The following is a 23,357-nucleotide window of genomic DNA, read 5'->3' on the forward strand; positions in this document are numbered from 1 at the left end:
TTTTCCAAAACAGTACTGACATAACTATAGTACATTGAAACGGAATTATTATCTCCTAATTCCATGCCAAAGCTCCAGATGCCCTACTCTTAGCTGTCTGCTATCAAATCTCAAAAATGAAATGAAAACATAGGATTGCAGAGTGTTCTGGAGATTAATAATGACAGGATTATCTTTTAAGAGCATGAAAGTAAAACTTAAGAATAATATAAGAAGCAGGAATACCTTCCACAGTAAGGTGACATTTCTCTCCTTTTTAGTAACATCTCCATCAATTATTCTCCAAAATTCAGGTCCTCTCACAGGAACTGCAAAATTGACAAGGAGCCCAATTGTTAATGTCTTTTTAGAAGGAATATTTTCCAGCCAAATATAAAAGATATCTGTATGCACTTTCAAGACACAGCTGCAAAATCTCTGCTGACCTTTCACATCCTTGACAACAGTGTAGGCTGGCTTGCTCCAATTACTCCAATATCCTAGTCCATCTAACCTCTTGCAGCGCACCTGAGCAGCATAGACGGCACACAGGTCTGGTACTGACAGATTGGCAGACTTTGATTTTGAATCATGTACCTCAAACACCTGTAAAATAAGCCAAAGCATTAAACTCATGGCTACTGCACACAAGTATCTAAAGGGTCCTGATGTGCATTTAATCTTTTTTTTTAAATATTTTATTTATTTGAAAGCAGAGTTACAGAGAGGCAGAGGCAGAGAGAGAGAGAAGTCTTCCATCTACTGGTTCATCCCTGAATGACCACAACAGCCGGAGCTGAGCTGATCCGAAGCCAGGAGCTTCCTCCAGGTCTCCCATGTGGGTGCAGGGGCCCAAGCACTTGGGCCATCCTCTACTGCTTTCCCAGGTCACAGCAGAGAGCTGGGTCGTAAGTGGAACAACTGGGATTTGAACCGGCACTCATATGGGATGCCAGCACTGCAGGCAGTGGCTTTACCCGCTACTCCACAGCGCTGGCCCCATGCATTTAATTTTTTTTTTTTTTTGACAGGCAGAATGGACAGTGAGAGAGAGAGAGACAGAGAGAGAAAGGTCTTCCTTTTGCTGTTGGTTCACCCTCCAATGGTCGCCGCAGCCAGTGCATCCCACTGATCTGGAGCCAGGAGCCAGGAGCCAGGTGCTTCTCCTGGTCTCCCACGTGGGTGCAGGGCCCAAGCACTTGGGCCATCCTCCACTGCACTCTTGGGCCACAGCAGAGAGCTGGCCTGGAAGAGGGGCAACCGGGACAGAATCTGGCACCCCAACCGGGACTAGAACCTGGGGTGCTGGCGGCGCAGGCGGAGAATTAGCCTATTGAGCCGTGGTGCCGGCCAGCATTTAATCTTTTTTTTTTTTTTTTTTTTGACAGGCAGAGTGGACAGAGAGAGAGAGTGAGAGAGAGAGAGAGAGAGAGACAGAGAGAAAGGTTCTTCTTTTGCCTTTGGTTCACCCTCCAATGGCCGCTGCGGCCGGTGCACCGCGCTGATCCGATGGCAAGAGCCAGGTGCTTCTCCTGGTCTCCCATGGGGTGCAGGGCCCAAGCACTTGGGCCATCCTCCACTGCACTCCCGGGCCATAGCAGAGAGCTGGCCTGGAAGAGGGGCAACCGGGACAGAATCCGGCGCCCCGACCAAGACTAGAACCCCGTGTGCCGGCACCGCAAGACGGAAGATTAGCCTATTGAGCCACGGTGCCAGCAGCATTTAATCTTATACTTGAACAGTTCCCCACAACCAAGAGGGAACTGATGTTGTGTTTTCTACCTTCAGAAATAGTCCCATCAGGTTTGGATTGTGAGTCCTTTCAAGTCAAGCATTTTTCTTATTCATTGTGTCATTACCTTTCTGATGGCAATGAGATTTTGGACTGGTTCACTTACAACCTCATTCTCTGACCCCACCACTTATCTTTGTCTACAATGACCTTTAAGAATGTTAACTCAGTAGTTAGAACACACTGTGGAGAATCTCTGGTATCCAGTTTCCTTCAAAAAGCAGGCATTTCATTGTATTCATTTCAGTTATAATCACTGTGATCTAATGGCATAGTTAGGGTTCCTGACACTTGAAAGTCTTTGTAGGCTGCTGTCACAGAGCCAACATGGGAAGCTACAATGTGCACACTTGCCACCATGACTCTGATTCCAGATGTTTAATGCAGCTTCTTCCAAAATGCAGCCCACTGAGCCTATGCATACTGATGGATGTTAAAAGACATTAGAGGAAAAAGACTGCCTTGGAAAAATGGGTTTAGGGAACCTGGGTAAAACAGTTATGAAAGTTTCTTCAATGTAGAAACTTCTCCAAAACTTTAAAAAAATGGCGGCTCACTAGGCTAATCCTCCACCTGTGGTGCCAGCACCCCAGGTTCTAGTCCCAGTTGGGGTGCCGGATTCTGTCCCGATTGCTCCTCTTCCAGTCCAGCTCTCTGCTGTGGCCCGGGAGTGCAGTGGAAGATGGCCCAAGTGCTTGGGCCCTGCACCTGCATGGGAGACCTGGAGGAAGCACCTGGCTCCTGGCTTCGGATCAGCACGGTGCACTGGCCGTGGCAGCCATTTGGGGAGTGAACCAACGGAAGGAAGACCTTTCTCTCTGTCTTTCTCTCACTGTCTAACTGCCTGTCCAAAAAAAAAAAAAAAAAAATATATATATATATATACTGTGACTCTACACTAGGATGACACAGCAACGCAGCTTGCTCCTTATTTCAAGGAAATCTTTATGGGAGCAATTATCTGGGATACATATCACGGGAAATTTTTGCTCTTTAAAAGGGCTAGACTTTGTTTAAACTACTTAATGAAAATAGCTATAGAATACAGAAGGGCATCCTTGAAATACTATCATTAAAAATGTTAAACATACAAGAAATAGCATTTCATGAGGCAAGTTGAAGAACGCTCTAAGTAATCTACCTTCCATTGCTTTTCATTTCCACTTAAGCCATAGCGGATCTGGAACTGGAGATTATTCTCTGGAAAGACTGGCTTTTCCCAAGATAGCTTCAGTAAGCCAATGTTTACAGTGATTTCTGCTTTTACAATGGATGGAGGCAACGGTTTCACTAGAAATTTGAAAAACACTATTATACAAAACAGTAACATGCTCAAATGCATTGCTTTATTTTTATAACTTACTATTTAGAAAGCAGTATCTATTTTTGAAAACTTATTCATTCTCTTATTTGATCCCCTAAAACTTTTGTGACACATAAGAAAAGGACTATCTCTATTTTTCAAAAAAAGAGGTTAATAGAAAAAAATCAGTACACTGCCCATGTGACTCTGCAAATTAAGTCATTTCTGACTGGAAATTGAGACACTGGTTTTTACACGCAAAAGCTATCATACTGAATACATAATAAATATCAATAGGAAACATTTTCTATCCAGAGCTGTAATTAAAAGCAAAAAAAATCCACTGCATCAATTTCCACATGTATGAATTTCAAACTCTTTTGCTACCATTGAGTATTTTTGGTCAAAATCAGAGATAGTGTCTCAGCATAAAACCTTGATATTTTTTACAGTCTGAGGAAAACAAGCTTTTAATGGGCAGATACAGAGATAAAGATGATCTGAATAGCAAGTGATTTTTAAAAAATAATTACATTTATACATCCATAAGTAATTATACACACCCAAACAAAAGGTATAATGGAAAAACCACAGAAATGCAAAGAAAAGAGTCATCTTTCTTCTTTTTCCTTTTGTTTAACCAAGATTTATTTATCTATTCAAAAGACAGAGTTACAGAGGGAGAGGAGAGACACATACACACACACAGACATTGATCTTCCATCAGCTGGCTCACTCCTCAAATGGCTGCAACAACCAGTGCTGGGCCAGGCCAAAGCCAGGAGCCAGGAGCTTCTTCCGGGTCTCCCACATGGGTGCAGGGGCCCAATACCTTGGGCCATCCCCAGCTGCTTTCCTAGGCACATTAACAGGGAGCTGGATGGAAAGTAGAGCCAGCCAGGATTTAAACAGGTACCCATATGGGATGCTGGTGTCACAGGCAGCGGCTTTACCTGCTATACCACAATATTGGCCCCTATCTTTCTTCTTTTCTTATCCCTTATTTATGCTACTGATCTCAGAACTAAAGTCAAAACATTAGTTCAGGCTTCTGTCCACTACACAAAGGGTCCTCAAATTCTTAATAGTTTACTTGGAGAGCCCTTTCTAATAGTAAAAGGCAACACAGAAACTCAACATATTTACAACTCAGAGCCTGGGCACAGCAGGGAGCCTCTGGCACTCCTGACCTCATCCTGACTCAGTGTCTCCGTCTCAGTGCTGAACTCCATAGTCCTGCCTGGATTCTCTGCACCAAGTGAGCATTCCTTTGCAGAGGACACATCATCAACTGGTTAAACCAGCTGTTAACATTTTAAGTAGCTCCTCATCAACTAGAAAAACTGTTCTCCTGGGAACAACGCTGTAGAAACGATCTCACATTGGATCAATTAAGCAACTTTATCCTACATTTAAGAAAACGTAGGTTTTAATTCAAATATGAACTAACTAAAAAACAATAACATTGATTTTTGGCAGAATTTCCTAACAGTACCTAGCACCATAATCTTTCCTTCCTAGTGCACAATCATTAGTGGGTCACATCTCTAAGATTTCACAATGATATTAGATCTTTCTTGATCCTTTAAAAACAAAGTATCTTTTGAAAAGAATGTTTTAAATAGCATGATGAATGTTATCATTCTTATCTATTCTTTCCACTTCACTTTAGTTTTTTCAATTCCTTCTGCTTCCAATCCAGTCACATCAATTAAAGCCTTCAGTTATGACCACTCAGATTACACTTGAAATATCCAGTTTAGGGGCCTGCATTGTGGCATAGTGTTAAGCCACTGCCTATGACACCAGGGTCCCATATGGGCCCCAGTTCATGTTCTGGCTGCTCCACTTCTGGTCCAGTTCACTCCTAATGGCCTTGGAAAGCATTAGAGGATGTCCCAAGTGCTTGGGCCCCTGCCACTGAAATGGGAGACCCAGAAGAAGCTCCTGGCTTTGGCCTGGTTCAGCCCTGGCCACTGAGGCCATTTGAGGAGTGAACCAGCAGATGGGAAATGTCTCTCTTTTTCTGCCTCTCCCTCTCTCTCTCTCTGTAACTCTGACTTTCAAGTAAACAAATAAATATATAAAATCTGTTTTAAAAAATCAGTTTAGATTTTGAGATATTACCAGATGACTTTTGAAAATATCAAATGTTTTCCTAAGTCCACTGGAAGAACACATATAATAGTGCATTATTTATAAAAACATTATTAAATTTAGTTCACAGTGACTCATGTTTATTCATCAAGAAACATCTTAAAAGTACTCCAATTGCTGAAAAAGTATGCTATTAATAATTTAAAATGAACTCAAAACTGTAAAACTTTCTCAGACTGATTATCATCTTAATTCCATTGTAAACTGGAACACTTTTTTTTTTCCAAAATCTAGTGTGATCAGAAAATGGCAAAATACATTTTTAAATAATCCTGAATCTGTACCCAAATCTGCTGATAAAAATGAAGGCACACAACACAGTTTCACATACCTACAGAATCAGGAAGGACACACGTTGGTGGAGAGTCAAGTGAACCTAACGAGTGGTTGACCCTAATCCACATTGTGTAACCAGATAATAGGAAGATTGGCTGAAAAATGCACTCATAAAAACCATCCCTCTGCAAATGGCACTCTTTGGGTTCAGATATGGGATGAATAGATGGAATATCAGAACAATAAAGGCTGCTCCTTGAGAGAAACAAAAGTAGTCAATTAATATACAACATGGCTAAAAACAATATTGGAGAATACTGATTTTTTTTTCATTTAAAATAGAGACTTTTTTGCTCCATCTCGAAATAGATGTCCTGACTAGAAAAGCAGTCTTTTTTTTAAAAAAAAAATTTTATTTATTTGAGAGGTAGAGTTACGGACAGTGGGAAGGAGGGAGAGAGAGAAAGGTCTTCCGTCTGCTGGTTCACTTGAATTCCCAGTTATATCCCGATTTTATGTCTTTCCATAGAAACAGATAATAACTTATTAAATATTCCATTAGACACTAAGTGGGGATGCAGTGAAACAAGTGTCCTATCAAGGAGATAATGAATTAATTAGAGATAGAACCTACAATAGTTTGAAAATTAAACTGTTAGTATATATTAATAAAACAATTTTAGAAGTATAGCCAAAGGTAATAGAGCATTCCTGGCATGGAAGAAAGGCAAATTCTTCACACCGTTAAGTAGGGACTTAAATTCCACCACACATTGAAAATGTAACTGACAACAATTATAGCTCAATTAATGGTGCACTCCTGTTTTCAAGTTCAAATTAATATGCTTGAAATAATTCCAATCCTTGATATGTGTATGAAGCATATAGCCCAATATACTGAGAAGAAAAGTTTTTAAAAATATTTTCTAAAAGAGTCCAAATCAACACTCCACTGTGGGGAGCAACTTGGACTAGCTAAGTTACTGGAATTAAGACTTATTCTATGCATCTGCTCTCCCACAATATGGCGCTGAGAAGGGAGTAACAACTTCTACGCAGCTGCCTCTCGCCAATTTGATTGACTGAGCTGCAGGAGCTGATCTTGCTCCTGATTGGAGGAGTGCAGCGTACTCGGCGTGTGGGTAGCAGAGTTGGGATTGGTGGAAGAGGACTATAAAGGAGGAGAGAGACAACATGCACGAGGAACATCTATCTGAATGAACACCTATGCAGCCCCCGAGAGAGCCGGCCGGCAGTGTGCCGCTCCCCCGCAGAAGTGGGGAAAGCGGCAGGGGGAACTGCCCTTCCACGGAGGTGGAAGGGACGGTAGCCAACCTGGGAAGAACCAGCAGCAAACCCAGGGAGGGCCGAGCAGACAAAAGAACAGCACAGGGTTTAGTGTCATTCCTCCGCGAAGAGGGGGAGTGACATAATGGTGCCGTGACTCGGATAGGAAGCCTAGGCAGGGTTTAGTGTCGTTCCTCCATGAAGAGGGGGAGCGACATAATGGTGCCGTGACTTGGATAGGAAACCTAGGAGGGAAGAAGCGGGAAGAAGTGGGAAAATACCGGAGAGAGAGACTAGCAAAGAGCCTAGGGAAAAGCCTGACGGAAAAGGTGCCGGAAGAAGCTATTAAAAGCCTAGGCATAGACTCGGATACGGACTGTGGGAAAGAAGTTAGGACTTAAAGTGAAAGCAAGAAGAAACTTAGACTCAGATACAGACTGCAGGTTGAAAGTGAAAGTGAAACCTAGAAGAAACTTAGACTCGGATACGGACTGTGGGGAGAGGCCAGGAGAAATGAGAGGGGAATATTGTTGTTGGAAGAAAAGTTAGGGAAACATACCGGGTAGAGAAAAATGTTAGGGAAATTAAAGCCGCGGGGGCAGGACGAGGCAGAGACGTAAGCTATCTTGGAATTCTTCAAGTCAGCCCGGGGAGCAAAAGGCGAAAATCTGGAACCAGAGGCAGAGACGTGGGCCGCCAGGTTGGAATTTACCAGGTTAGCCCAGGGAACTTGGACTGAATGCCGGTGGCGGAAATGTGAGCTGGGCTGTGTGACTTGCGGAAGCCGCCACGCGCAGAGAGAGTGCGCGGGGCACAAGTGGGGAGAGCGCACGGGGCGCGGATAGATAGGGAACGTGGGGCTAGCGCGAAGGCCGTGGTGCGGGCGCGAAGGCCGTGGAGACCGCGGAGCGCGCGAAGCCGAGCCGGGCAGAGCCGGGAACCCGCCGCAGGGCAGGCGCCGGGAAGCCGCGCAGATGAGAGAAGCGCGGGCTGAAGCGACGCAGAACCGGGAACCCGCCGCGGGGCGAGGCGCCGAGAAGCAGCCTCGGGGCGGGCGCCGGGATGCTGCAGGGATAAGAGAAACAGAAGTTTAGAAGTAAAATGAGAGAAATAGGAATGCTGGCAGATAGAAGTAAAATGGGAGAAATAGGAATGCCCGGAGATAGAGAAAGAGAAAAATAAGGCCTCCCCACAACACGGCAGTGAGAGAGCTTGGATTCGGTCTGCCTGATTAGTAAGACGATAAGCACCTGTGGGCGGCTGCAGGTCACCGAAGACAGGCACGTTATCAACACCAATATGTCTCCCCACAACACGGCAATGAGAGGGCTTGGATTCGGTTTGCCTGATAGGGCTTGTAAGCACCTGCAGGCAGTTCTAGCAGAGCAGAGCATGCGCTGCAGGGCACCGAACACAGGCACACATCAGCGCCTAAAAACCTCCTCACAACATGGCGAAGAGAGGACCCGGATTCGGTTTGCCTGATTGGTAGGGCTTGTAAGCACCTGTGGGCAACTCTAGCAAGCAGAGCAGAGTGTGTGCCGCGGGGCACCGAAGACAGGCGCGTATCAACGCCAAAAATAAAAAGAAAGGGGGATCTGTGGGGAGCAACTCGGACTAGACTAAGTTACTGGAATTAAGACTTATTCTATGCATCTGCTCTCCCACAATATGGCGCTGAGAAGGGAGTAACAACTTCTACGCAGCTGCCTCTCGCCAATTTGATTGACTGAGCTGCAGGAGCTGATCTTGCTCCTGATTGGAGGAGTGCAGCGTACTCGGCGTGTGGGTAGCAGAGTTGGGATTGGTGGAAGAGGACTATAAAGGAGGAGAGAGACAACATGCACGAGGAACATCTATCTGAATGAACACCTGTGCAGCCCCCGAGAGAGCCGGCTGGCGGTGTGCTGCTCCCTGGCGGAAGTGGGGAAAGCGGCAGGGGGAACCGCCCTTCCACGGAGGTGGAAGGGACGGTAGCCAACCTGGGAAGAACCAGCAGCAAACCCAGGGAGGGCCGAGCAGACAAAAGAACAGCGCAGGGTTTAGTGTCGTTCCTCCGTGAAGAGGGGGAGCGACACTCCACCTCAGAATGTACAAAGCATTCCTCCACTTCTGCGAAACAGCTCTTCTATCACTGTTTGCTCGGAATCTGGTATTAATGGCTAATGTAGCAGACACTCTTTCCCTTTGGAATGGGAGTAAGGAGGTAACAGAGAGAGGAAAGATGTACCTTCTCTCATTTGCTAATTTTTCTTACACTTTTCTTTCTTATTTCCTCAATATTACGATCATGTGTGTGTGAATGGGGAGAAATGAAAACGAGGGATGAGGGAATCTCCTTGGGTAGAGAAAGGTCAGCATCCATGCGATCAGGACAGCAATGACCATGCACTGAACGTTTACGAGGAGAAATTATGCCATTTCTTCATAGCAAATGAAAGACACCCAGTTCTCACAGAAACCCTGTAAGTCCTATCATTCTCCCCAGTTTACACACAGAATGTTGACGCTTAGTGAGGCTGAAACTCAACCAAGTCTACACAGCTGCTCTCATGGTTATTCTGTAAATGTCAGTGAGATAACTGACACAGTGGACTGACATATTCACCCTCCACTGACACCTTCCTACATGGGAGACCACCACGAGAACAATGTGAAGACAGACTAAAAAGGAAACAGCATAGCAGGAATATGCCCTTGATTTAAAAATGCCCACATCCAGGAGTCTGAGGAGCTACTGTTGCCTTTCAAGGCAGGCAGATCGCTTCAGTTTTCTATTTCCAAAGAATAGACTGTAGTGCTAGGGATAGTATTCAGAATATAGTATCTGAGGAAAGCGATTTGTTTTTCAAGTTGAAAATTAAGATTGTAAGAATAAATGAACAGGGCTGAGATTGTGACATAACAGGTAAGGCCCCCTGCCCAGCATCCCACGAGGGTGCTGGTTCCTGTCCTGGCTGCTCCACTTCCGATCCAGCTCCCTGCTAATGTGCCTGGGAAGAGCAGTAGAAGACAGCTCAAGTGCTTGGGCCCCTGCACCCATGTGGGGGACCCTAGTGAAGCTCCTGGCTTCAGCCTGGCCCAACCCCAGACATTGCATCCATTCGGGGAGTGGACCAGCACATGGAGCATCTCTCTCTCGCGGCCTCTGCCTCTCCTCTCTCTAACTCTGCCTTTCAGATAAATAAATAAATCTTTAAAAAAACAGATAGAAAGAAAATGGTTAGCTCACTATACCCACAGAAATAAAAAAAACAACAAAAATAACACATACCTATGATACCTCAACTGCAAGGTACTTCCCACAAGTGATTGGATTGTATTGGCTGACCATCTGCAAGTCATTTTAGTTAAGTACCCATCAGTTTCACATGATATATTGATATTGACATCTATTTAAAACACATTAAAATATTAATATAAAGCAAAAACACCAATGAAAAACATTTCTTACATTTTTAATAGGATTCTAAAATAGGGTCCGCCATAAAAATTTACCTCATGGAACAAAATAAATAAAACCTCAGTATTCTTACCAACCACATATAATTCCGCATAGCGATGATGGCATTCATGGTCACGGCAGCAGTACACTGCATCGTAGGTAAACTTCCCTCGAGGTTTGGTTGCATTCAAATTGGGAAAAGTAACTTTGCTGACACGATCATTCACAACGGTATACTGGCTTTGAGGAATTTTCTCAGCTAAATTCATCCACCAAACAATCTGTTTTGAGGACACAATCTTGTGCTCATTTTTATAGATGCAGTGAAAAGAAACGTTAGACCCAACACTTGTCAGAATTTTAGGTGGAAAGTAAATGACATCTGAAGAAGGAAGAAAAGCAGGATATCAGATAAAGACAGAAAACATCACATAAGCAATTTACAGCATTGTTAAAAAGAGTCACATCACATCGCAGGGCCAAAACTAAAATGAGCAGACTAAGAAACAGGACGACTCTAACTGCCTGTTCTTGTACAGTTATTCAGTGTTCCAAGCACTCTCATGCTAAGTGAACAAATTGACATTCATTCCATGAATGTCTTCACTATTTTCTAAACACAAAGGCTGTTCATCATAAAATGTTTTACTCAGTATTTGTCACCTGCTAAATTATAGGCAGAAAATGAACTAAAATGAAATAATAGCTTAATTCCACAATAACATGTTCTCCATCAGATCCTGTCTGAAGAATCAATAAAACCTAGAATGAATTCTTAAAACAAACCACCATGAGATAAAAATCCTGAAGAAATAATGGTGTTTGCTATTACCTTGACTGGATACATGAAAATTTCAATAAGCAGGTAAAGTAGAAAAGTGAAGTATAATTAAGAAAATTGGTTAGGAAAAGCAATACGAATGATGCACAGTATACGAAGCTGGGAAAGCTATCAATATCTATCATGTCATCTTTAGCTATTTAATACCAAGATGCTGTCAACAAGGATAAAAGAAACCAATATTTTTATAAAACGTAATTTAAGTGTCCACACACTATTTCATATTGTTTTTCAGCCCTGTGTTGTTGCTTATTATTTCATTTGCCTATTATTTTTAGTGAGAACAGGATAAAATGAAATGATAGAAAGTATTTCTGTCATAGTGCATTATAGGAATATAAGTGCATTTCACAAGCATGATTTAAGACAAGTCATTTTCTGCTAATAGAATAGGAGATCTGTTTTCTTACATATCTCCTGGACCATGCTTAAAAAAACACTTTATTGCTTTTTATTGCCCAAGTTTACATTGTAATACATGGTAAGTTCCAACATCTTCATACTTACATACAATCTGAATGATATTTGCATTTTGTATATATGTAGTCAAATAAAAACAGGAAAAGAATCTTGTAGCACGAAATGACTGGACAGAGCCAGAGCACTAGTCTTCTGAGCCTGAGTGAGGCTAACCCTAACCCTGGTCAAGGGTGGCACTTGAGCCTCTCTTGTCCACTCCTTACTGCAGACCAGAGAGCTCGTAACCCACCTCAATTTGCTCCACACCCTCATTGCTGAGCTGACTCAAATGTCTCAGTATAATACTTATTTTTTTAAAAAGTATGAGTTTTCATAAATTAAGTTGAAGCTTGTTATCTTAAAGATGATAAAACAAAGCTTCAAAGCATTTCACTTCAAAATCAAATCAGATAATAAGGCTTATTTGAGAAGTAAGATTAAAATCACAGTTTTTTGGCATAATTAAACATTAGCTAAAATTTTTAAATGTTAATAAAAACATTTTTAAATGTTAATAAAAACATTTTTAAATGTTAATAAAAAAAATTTATAAAATTTACATTGAAGAAATGTATTGAGATTGTTAAGAGATAAATGTCGAGTATTTAATTTACAAAATAATATAATTTTATCCTCATATGAAACATGATGCAGCATTTAATTTGAATAAGAAAACCATAATGATTTGCTTCTCATGACCAAGTAGCAATAATTTCACATGATCTCCATTGATGAACTTTGTTATAATAAAATTCTATTGGTAAACATTGTTGAATTACTTAAAAAATGCAAATCATGAATCAAAACATTTAGATAAAGTTATTTTTAAATGTGTTTCTTATAGCTCCAGGAAAAGTGATTTTTTTTTTTAATTCTTGGAGCAGATGCACCTATTCTTCTTTAAGGGAAAATATGTTCTCTGAACCATTATAAGAGCTGTCAAATACAAAATAAAGAAATTGCCTAATATCTGTCTTTTCTCTGTCTTGGTAGCAACACAAATAAAGTTAATAAAGGTGTTACAAGAATTCAGCATTTGTAAAGTTGTTTTCAGTATGCGGCACAATCTAATTGCAATATTTGTGAACTCTAAGTTCTAGCAAAGGTCCTTGGTTTTCCTCTAATCATCCAAGACCTCTGATAGCAACACTTTAGCTAATTAATTTCAATACAATTCATAAGAATTTCTTGATTAGAAGTAGTTAATGGGGCCAGCACCACGGCTCAATAGGCTAATCCTCCACCTAGCGGCGCCGGCACACCGGGTTCTAGTCCCGGTCGGGGCGCCAGATTCTGTCCGGTTGCCCCTCTTCCAGGCCAGCTCTCTGCTGTGGCCCAGGAGTGCAGTGGAGGATGGCCCAAGTGCTTGGGCCCTGCACCCCATGGGAGACCAGGAGAAGCACCTGGCTCCTGGCTCCTGCCTTCAGATAGGCGTGGTGCACCGGCCACAGCGCACCGGCCACGGCGGCCATTGGAGGGTGAACCAACAGCAAAAGGAAGACCTTTCTCTCTCTCTGTCTCTCTCTCACTGTCCACTCTGCCTGTCAAAAAAAAAAAAAAAAAGTAGTTAATGTTTTATTAACTGTGTATTTGATAGGTAAAATTATATCGATAAAAAGCTGTAACTACAAAGGTACTGATAATTCATATTGTTTGTACTACACCAGGAAACCTATGTTCAAAAAAAAAAATAGTTCAGTAAAACCCAGAGTATTTGGAAACAATCAGGCAAGTGTGCTAATTCACTCTAAATAATGACTCAATGTCACAGAAGGTTTCTGTTTGGTGAATGTCATTATATCACCTACCAGTGAACAATGATATTAAATACCTAGATTCAAATCCCTTTACACAAAGAATGGGAAGTTCCCAAGTTTGGAGAAACATCCTTTTCTGTTACACACCATCCAGAGGTCAAGGCTCATTTGTGGTAAGTGCTGTGATGTGTAGAAACTGCTGTAAAGGTAATTCAGCCAACTGAAACCTAAAAAACATAAGCAACACTAAACTCCATAATCCCAGGGATAGTGAAAATGAAGGGTTCCACAAAATGTTCTGGATTTGATTATGTTTTTAGTGCCACAGGAAATCCATCAAAATCACCCATTATGCCCTTTTCTGCCTTATTAATGTTTATGACTTTGTAATTATCCAGTTCTACTTTCTTACTGTATGAATTTGTATTGCTTGCCTTACTCTCTAAATCTCAACTTCCTTATCTATAATATATGAATAGCAGTGCCTAACGCATAGAGCTGTTGAAAGGATAAAAGCAGACGTAAAGTACTTAGAACAGTGCCTCAAACTCAGGAAGCATGCCATCAACTATTATGATTATGATCATGATCATGATTCAGTAGAGAATTTTGAACCTAGTCTTATATTTTGTTTGTGATTCAGTACACATCATTATTTCATTACATAATTATGGTAAATAGTGATATAACACAAAAATATACCTGGGAGCAACCTGAATGGGTGTTTTTGTACTCACTCTTGGTGTCCTTGATCTCCTATCTGCTGAGTTTCTGCCTTTCCTGTAATGGCCACATATAACCATTCAATTGCTACTAAGCTATCTAGGTTCATTAAATTAGTAAGCTTCACTTTACAGTCATTGCTAAATCAGTAAATTCTACCCTTGTGGCAACTGTTTACTATTGAATTTTTCCTTTATTTTCAGATTTTCTGTTTGGAGGTCCAAAGTCACCAGATGGCTGAGTAGTGACTAAGTATTGCTAATGGTAATATTGCTGAGTATTGTACTAGCAAATAAAGTAGCTAAGTTGTGTGCATTTTAAATGTATGCTAGGGGCCAACACCATGGTGTAGCAGGGAAAGCCGCCGCTTGAAGAGCTGGCATCCCATTTGAGCACCAGTTCCAGTCCAGGCTGCTACACATCTGATCCAGCTCTTTATTATGGCCTGGGAAAGCCGTGGAAAATGGCTCTAGTCCTTGGGCCCCTACACCAGTGTGGGGGACCCAGAAGAATCTCCTGGTTCCGGCTTTGGATTGGCACAGCTCCGGTCATTATGGCCAATCAGGGAGTGAACCAGCAGATGGAAGACCTCTCTCTCTCTCTCTCTCTCTCTCTCTCTCTCTCTCTGTGTGTGTGTGTGTTTGTGTCTGTGTGTGTAACTCTGACTTTCAAATAAATAAATAAATCTATGTGTATGCTAATAAATCTGACTACCTTATGAACAAAACACAAAAATGAGCCAACATATTTTTAAAACAAGCAAATTTAACCCTGTAGATATTGGTATGAGTTATAAAAAGGATTTCTACAAAATAAAATGGAAATAAAAATACGACTATCCACAGACCTAAAAATCTAAGTTGAGGGGTAGGCATTTGACCTAGGGGTTAAACATACCTATTAAGATTTCCACATTCCATATCAGAGTGGATTCCTGATTCTGGCTCCTGATTCCAGCTTTCAACCAACACAGACCATGGTAGACAGTCGGTAGTGGCTCAAGAGGTTGAGTTCCTGCCACTCACACAGAAGACCTGGATTGAGTTCCTAACTCTGCTACAGCTGTGCAAGCATTTAGGGCGTGAACCTGTGGGTGGGAACTCTATCTCTCTCTGTCTCTCAAATAAATAAATTAATTAAAAAAAAACCCAAATTGAAAAATGCAAAATAAAATCATGGGTAAACTGTAACACAAAATCCATTATGTTATATTGGATTGTTTGTCACTTTAATCCAGCTAAATACATAATATTTCTAAGAATTATTATTAAAAAGTCTTAATGTATACCTAGAATCCTAGAAAATCTCAAAAATCAACATTGTTTCTTTTAGAATTTATCTCTTTTTCATAGAGGGTAGGTTTTCAGTTCAAATTAAGAAATGAAAAGGTAAAGAATGATGTCATTTCACTATGAAAGAAAAACACTTCAGTGGACAATTACAGCCAGATAAGGCGGCACAGGTCCCTCAAGGGATGTAGAAGCCAGGGCCTTCTACTTTCCTTACAAAAGTTCGCTGTAGCCCTAACCATCTCACCATACACAAGTATGTAAAAACCTTCACATGGGACATCTTTAAAATTTGATGCTGTTAATTCATTCCTCTCTAAATATTGCCCAGATAATCATTCAGCTCTTAAGCAATTACATAATCATTGAAAATAGAAGATTCAGCCTTCCTTTGAAAAATTGCAAATGCTGAATTATCAGCATCAAAATACATACATTGTGACAGTCAATAATTATTTGAGGAAGAGAGATGAAAATGATATGAAGAATAAAGGTGAAAAGTTAAATCTATTCACCCAAGATCCCAGCTCTCCCAGCCAGTAACTTGGTGCTAAGCAATTAGTTACACATTTGTCAGTCACCCACCCTCAGCACACTTAGAGATTTTGAACATGTGGATTATAAACTGATAATATCGAATATTTACTGAGTGCCTAGTAAGCACTTTATGTACATTATTTCATTTTATCCATATAAAATTACTTATTTTACAGATGAGAAAATTGAGGCATGGAAAGCGCTATGGTCTAGACATGGCTTTTGCCCAAAGGTGCATGTGCTGTCACCCTGTTCCTTAGTGTGGAGCCTAGAGTAGGGTGGTTAGGTCATGGAAGTACCACCCTCTGGAGGGATTAATGCTGGTCTTGTCAACTGACTGAGTTCTCACAAGAGTGGGTTATTATCAGCGAGGCCACCCCATACATTTTGTCCCTTCTGTATGCAGCCATTGCCCTTTGCTTTTTCACCACTGTTGTGACACAGCTAGCAGGGCCCTCAAAAGAAGCAGACATGACTGCCTGATCTTGGACTTTCAGCCTTCAAAACTCTGAGCTTCAATAATCATCTTTTCTTTAATAAGTAAGTACCCAGCTCAGGTATTCAGTTATAACAATAGAAAACAGACTAATACAGACAGGTTAACAGACTTCACAAATAAATGGTGCGGACCAGGACTGTACAAACTTCCATCAGACTCCAAAGTCAGGGCTGTTAAACCAGTAGTATCAAGTAGCAAGGCAACAGTAAATGAACCTGTTGGGTTGAGTGGGTTGAATATTTGTTTCATGCTTCACTTGGTACTTGCTGTCTCCACATTTCCATAATCAAGCAGAGGAAGTCTGAATAAGAAATTGTTGCCCCTTCGACAGCTCAGGCCACCAATCAAGGGACTAGTAGGTGTCCCCATAGTCACAACTTAGCACGTGGAGGACTGGGACTGTTCCTCAGTAAAACACAGCACTTCATCTTCATAAGCAGGTTGTGACTAAAATTGTGGCTCTTCTGATGTTAAAAATAACTTCAAAAATATGACAAATTAACACTGAACACTCTCAAAAGCAAGCACTGTAGCAAAAATATCTTTAGATAATATATAATATTAAAACAAAATCTTAAAGTTTGAAATGTATGTCAGATAAACACAGGTTATCCTAGGTTTTCAAATCTAATTTAAGGAAACATCAATACAAATGGTTTTCTGAATTTGTTAATTTAGAGATTTGAAATTAACTGTTTCATCTTTCTGATAAGAATAATAATTCAACAAGGTATGCTATGAAAGCACATAAATCTAGAACTCTGAAGGAATTTTAATGAAAAAATTAGCCAATTCAAAATTTAAATAAAAAGCTAACACCATGTGCCCTCTTTTGTTTTAGGACTGTAAAATTTAAAATTAATATATACCAAAGACAAACTCAGTAAACGGATTTCCCTCTCAACAAAAACTATTAGAAAACATACCTTGCGTGACAAAGATTTGAGGGGTACTCCAGTCACTCCATGTTCCTGGACCGTCCAGTCTCCTGCCCCTCACCTGAGCCTTGTATGAAGACCCAGGAAGCACACTGTCTACTAGCAGGAATGTAGCTGATACAATCTCAGCAACCTGTTGAATATTATTTTAAAACATCAGAGCAGCAAGTGATGGGATCTTTATCAAAACTGGCCATAAGCAGACCCCAACAAATTTCAAAGAAGGAAAATCTTACATGGTAGTTACCTGGCCATAATCACATTAAACAAACCAAAAAGCAAAATAACAAATGTTTACACATTAGTCAGTGAAATGTTATTAGTCCATGGGTCCAAGAAACCTCATAAGGACAATTAGCAACAATTGTTAACTGAATGGTAATGAACAAATGACCTTTAGAATTTTGAGAAATGCAGCCAAAGATAGGGGAGCCTCCAGCCGCCACTGCCTTCTACAGCATGAGTTGCATGCAGAGGGGAATGATAAGCTATAGTGCAGGGACCAAAATGCAGGTTTTAAACAAACCAGAGGGAAGGTTTGTTTAAAAGAGCCAAGAGCTGAGCATCGCCTACCAAACACATTCAGTTTTCCAATAAAATACTCTAAGTTATTCAACTCTCTGGCCTTTGAAAACTGTGGGTGAGGGTGTCACAGACTAAAAATTATGAAAAGCGTCAGTAATAAATGAAACAGGATTGGGTTACTGATATTTAAACTCCTATCGTCTCTGATTCACAGATGAGAAAGCTGAAGCCTGCAGAAGCCTTAACTCTGGTCCTTCCATTCCCAACGCTAAAGACTCCCCTGCAGCTCTGTGTGAAAACAGTCTTAAAAACTTAGCCTTTATCTTAAAAGAATGGTTTTTATTGCTAAATTACATGCACCGCATTTCATAAAGTGCCAAAGTACTCACAAGGCCCAAGAGGCCCTTCCTGAGCTCCTCTTCCGCTTCCCCTCCCTGTATCTGCCCGTCCTCATCCACTGTGCTAACTCACTCCCCTTCCGGCTCAGCCACCCTGGTCTCTGCACTGCTCTTCTGTTTGGAAACCCAGTTCCAGCAGACATCAACACCATCACCTCCTCCCACTCCTTGCTCAAATGGCACCCTCTCCAGCAGGCCTGACCAGTGTCCATTTAATGTACAATCATCCCTCCCCAAGCAGTGCTCCCAAACTCCCCTTAGCCTGTTAATATATCCCAGTGTTGCTTGATGCACAGAGAACTGTTCTTGACACCTAGTTGGGTCTCAACAAGTGAATGAATGAATGCAAAAAAAATGACCTGGCACATGTTACAGCAAAAATGCATACACTGCCTGTGAACAAATATACTGAGCAATTAAAAAGTCAGATTGAAATGTAACATCAGTAAACTTCATGTGAAAAAAAATTATGATTATGAATTCAAGTCTCTGTTTAATGGACACACACACACACACACACAAAATCATGTTCAACATAATGACATGGCCGGCGCCGCGGCTCACTAGGCTAATCCTCCGCCTAGCGGCGCCGGCACACCGGGTTCTAGTCCCGGTCGGGGCGCCGGATTCTGTCCCGGTTGCCCCTCTTCCAGGCCAGCCCTCTGCTGTGGCCAGGGAGTGCAGTGGAGGATGGCCCAGGTGCTTGGGCCCTGCACCCCATGGGAGACCAGGAAAAGCACCTGGCTCCTGGCTCCTGCCATCGGATCAGCGCGGTGCGCCGGCCGCAGCGCGCCGGCCGCGGCGGCCATTGGAGGGTGAACCAACGGCAAAGGAAGACCTTTCTCTCTGTCTCTCTCTCTCACTGTCCACTCTGCCTGTCAAAAAAAAAAAAAAAAAAAACATAATGACATTTTGGTCAACTACAAACAGCACACATGATAGGGGTCTCATAAAGTTAAAATAGACCGGAAAAATTCCTAGCACCTAATGACATCACAGGCAACATAACACTCACAGTGCAAACTATTCCTCAGAGGTCTGTAGTGACGCTGATATAAACAAACAGCACTGCCAGCCATATACAATTATGAACAGTACTTAACACTTGACACAGACAATAAATGACCATGTTACTGATTTATACACTTGCTATACTATAATTTTATTGTTATTTTTGTATGGCAAAAAATAAAATTACTGTAAAACAGTATGCTGTGTATCAGGTCACAGCCTCACACAATGTGGGTTTCCCAGGATTCTTGACTGCATCAAGAAGTGATGCCAAGACCTATGCTACAGATCTCTTTCTGTCACTCTGCCTTTCAAATAAATAAATCTTATGAAAAAAGCACGTGGGCCCCTGCCACCCATCTAGGAGATCAGGATGGAGTTCCTGGCTCATGGCTTTGGCCTGGCGCAACCTTAGCCATCTAGGGAGTGAACCAGCAGATGTCAACAATTCTTTCTCTGTCTCTCCCTCTCTCTCTGTCACCCTGCATTTCAAACAAATAAAACAAATTTAAAAAACTAAGCCATCAAGGTTTATATAAATATACTCTATGATATTCACAAAATAAAATCACCTAATGGTCAGATTCTCAGAATATATTTTTGTCATTAAGCAACATGATTGTATAGATATATATACACAAATAAATATGTGTATATATTTACACACACACACATACATGAGGGTACTTCAAAAGCTTTATGGAAAATAGAATTAAAAGATAAATTTATTTTGGTGCAAAAACTGAAGTCCATGCATAGTTTTTTCACAATACACATTTTCATTAATGTCTTAAAGGACCCTTGTAGGCACAGATTTCACAAATTTTTGCAATAAAATAAACTTACCTTTTAGTTCCATTTCCCACAAACTTTCTAAAGTGCCTCTCTATATGAGAGCCATAAGGATTATGTTCAGTTACAATTCATCCTGCTGAGCAGGTATATTCAGTACACAGAATGTAATTTCTGAGGACTTGAGGATTCCTCAGTTACTCTTCAACTTCTGATTTTGTTTACCAAAATATACTTACTTCTCTTATAATTGTTGTGGAATTCTCTGAGTATTTCACTTGATATTGCAGTGGAAATGGTACCTGGGCTGGGTTGGACCAAGAAATCTTTAAATTGCCCTTGTCCGTGATTTCCATACGCAAGCCTAACGGTGGATCAGGCTTCACTTAAGGAAAAAAAAAAGCAACATTTTTCAAACTTTTATTTAATAAATATAAATTGTAAAAGTACAACTTTTGGATTATAGCAGTTTTTCCCCCCATAACTACCCTCTTACCTGCAAACCATCCCATATCCTAATCCCTCTCCCATTCCATTCTTCATTAAGATTCATTTTTAATTATCTTTATATACAGAAGATCAACTTAGTATATACTAAGTAAAGATTTCAACAGTTTGCACCTACACAGACACACAAAGTATAAAGTGCTGTTTGAATACTCGTATTACCGTTAATTCTCATAGTACAACACATTAAGGACAGAGATCCTACGTGGGGAGTAAGGGCACAGTGACTCCTGTTGTTGATTTAACAATTGACACAAAGAGAGCAATTTTAAGTCAAATAAATTTCACGATAATCATATCTGAATAAAAGGAACTCAGAATTAATTTTCAGCATATCCTGCTTTTCCGCTATTTAAAAGGGTGCCTTTATTCAGAGCTGTTTACAGAACCAAAACAAAGTTATACTACTGTGTCTCCTCCTTGCCCCTTATCAGAGCAAACCATGTATCTTAATTTCCTTCCTTCTAAGTGGTTAATCAGCAAGTGAGATTATTTTGATAAGTAATACTGTAAAAATACTTAACATTATTTAATCCAGCATTCCTCAAATTTATTTGAAGTCTCCTCCCAACCCTACCCACCTCACTTGTGAAACCATTTGGAACACACATAGAAATACCCAAAATTTAGCATATCTATTGATTTAAAATAATAACAATCAAGACACACCTACTAAAGTAACCCAGAACACAAATAGTAACATACATAAATGCAGCATCATCAGGCCCTGCCTTGTCACCAGAAGTAGGCATGAAGTTTCTTCACTTAATGAGTTTAACTTTGTAGATGACTTCTGTGTTCAAATGTATGCGTGTATATTGATGTATGCATATGTGTTTGTATTTATAAGTATGTGGCTATATATGTGCACACCCATACATAGTTTCAAACAACAAACCAAACCTTTGAAATATTTGTAGAAACAATTTAAACATCTTAACAATGGTTCATATCATAATGGAAATCTATAAAACATACAATAAAAATCATAATGTAGAAGAATACTGAAAACATTTCATTTGTTCTTTTGTGTCTTTGTTTTGCTCCATGGTGTCTTTCAAAATGTTTCACATTTATTCTTGGGTTTCTGATTTGTTAAATTTAGCAAATAAAAAGGATATGAACAAATGTATATTTAAAATAAAAGTGTTTCCAAAATGGTAGATAACAGATGATGTATTTTCTTCTTTGCACATTTTAATACTTCGCGAGGTTTTTACAATTAATAAGAATCACTCATATACACAGAAATTATCATTATACTGAAGCAGTTAGTGATTTAAATTTTATTTTTAATAAAATAGCACAATATGTTATCTACATTGCATATTTTCAGGAAATTGGACAGTTTTCTCTTTTGCTTTGGTCAAAATTTGACAAATTACAAATTTTAGTTACTATAAAACTAAACATCAGTCTGGAAACCACATGTGAAATTCAAAACAAAACAAAGACACCAAAGAGAAGTGAAATCAAAAAGTACAAACTACTATCCATTTCCTAACTGCATACCATTATGCATCAGCATTAGAAATTTAAAAAGAAATTTTCCTGGATCCCCTATAGATCAGCTGTATATATATATAGATCACACCCCCCCCACACACACACACACATACACACCTATCTGCCTCTTTCAAAGCATTGTTCCTCAGAAAAGCTGGTGGTTCTCACTCTTCATATCCCATGCCCTGACCAATCTAACTCTGGTCAGATCTTCCTCATCAGCCCACTGAAAATGCCCTTATCAAGGTCATTACCCTTCACCAAATCCAATGTCAGTTTCTAGTTCGTCTTGTTCTCCCTGCTGCAGCATTACACACAGATGCGACTCCCTCCTTCTTGAAATACTTTCTTTACTTGATTCCCATTCTCACTGATCACCCCCTCATTCTATTCCTGAACTGTAAACAGGTGATCTCACACAATCCCATAAACCTCTATTTGCTAATAATTCCCAACTTTATCTGCCCTGAAATTTAAACTAATATTATCCAACTGTCCACTCAACATCTCTTGAAATTTTAACAGGCATTTCAAATATAATGTGTTGAAAATAGAACAATTTCTGCACACACACCTAATCCTCCCTGAGTGTCCCTGTCTCTGTACCAGTCTAAGGCTTATCCTGATTCCTCTCTGTCCTTCATATCCTCTAATCCAACCCACTACAGTGGTCAGCACCATCTTCCAAAGGGATCCAAAGGGATCCACATCTATCAATTCTTCATTTCTTCACTGATAGAACTCTAAACCACCTGGACTATCCCCAAAGCCCCCCATGTTGGCTCCTTCCTCCAGTCTTCCAAATATGCCTCACTTCCTTCCCTATCAATTTCATTCTTCAAAGAGCAGAGTAAATTTAAACACACACACATCTGATCATATCAGTCCTCTAATTCCAAAGTTGCCATTGCAACTAGAATAAAACCCAAACTCTGCAATACTGGCCTCATATGCTCTATACCCTGGTAATAAGTAGAACCACAACTCCTAATATTCTCGTATCTCATTTACTCCAAGTACCGGAGCCTTCTCTTTTGTTCTCAAATTTACAAATTCACTCCATCTCAAGGAGTTTGTGAATTTTGTTCTTCCTGCTTGGAGCACCTTTTGCTCTGGATGTTGGCATGAATGCCTCCTCTTCACTCAATTAAAAAGCTAAGCCCTAAAAGAGAAGTCTTTGACCTCCCTAGAAGGAATACCAACTGCAATCTGGACACTCCATCACACTACCATTTTTCTTTAAGGACACCTACAATCTTGGGATATTGTCATACATGTTCAAATATATGGAAAAAGATTTTCTTCAAAATCATCCCTGTAAGAAGACAAATTTAAG

General features: G+C 40.5%; 1 protein-coding gene across 9 annotated transcripts in view; it reads right to left on the bottom strand.

Annotated features, from left to right (window-relative positions):
• The window catches only part of LOC100351924 (leptin receptor), a 134,644-nt gene that overhangs the window by 25,272 nt on the left and 86,015 nt on the right, over window positions 1-23,357 (bottom strand). For 6 of the 9 annotated variants that reach the window (XM_089300485.1, XM_089300488.1, XM_089300482.1 and 3 more), the window contains 9 exons: window positions 20,248-20,393; window positions 17,271-17,415; window positions 14,917-15,033; window positions 10,331-10,621; window positions 10,069-10,186; window positions 5,563-5,762; window positions 2,913-3,061; window positions 426-585; window positions 226-308 (listed from right to left, as the gene is read on the bottom strand). In XM_089300485.1, the coding sequence (XP_089156611.1) occupies window positions 226-308; window positions 426-585; window positions 2,913-3,061; window positions 5,563-5,762; window positions 10,069-10,186; window positions 10,331-10,621; window positions 14,917-15,033; window positions 17,271-17,415; window positions 20,248-20,393 (1,409 nt within the window). Of the gene's footprint in view, window positions 1-225; window positions 309-425; window positions 586-2,912; window positions 3,062-5,562; window positions 5,763-10,068; window positions 10,187-10,330; window positions 10,622-14,916; window positions 15,034-17,270; window positions 17,416-20,247; window positions 20,394-23,357 lie in introns of those variants that run through there. The other 3 variants (XM_089300487.1, XM_070078341.2, XM_089300489.1) reach the window with 2 other exon arrangements.

Source organism: Oryctolagus cuniculus, chromosome 7 (genome assembly GCF_051225735.1).
Source record: "Oryctolagus cuniculus isolate XC-2025 breed Fujian yellow rabbit chromosome 7, ASM5122573v1, whole genome shotgun sequence".
NCBI lineage: Eukaryota > Metazoa > Chordata > Mammalia > Lagomorpha > Leporidae > Oryctolagus > Oryctolagus cuniculus.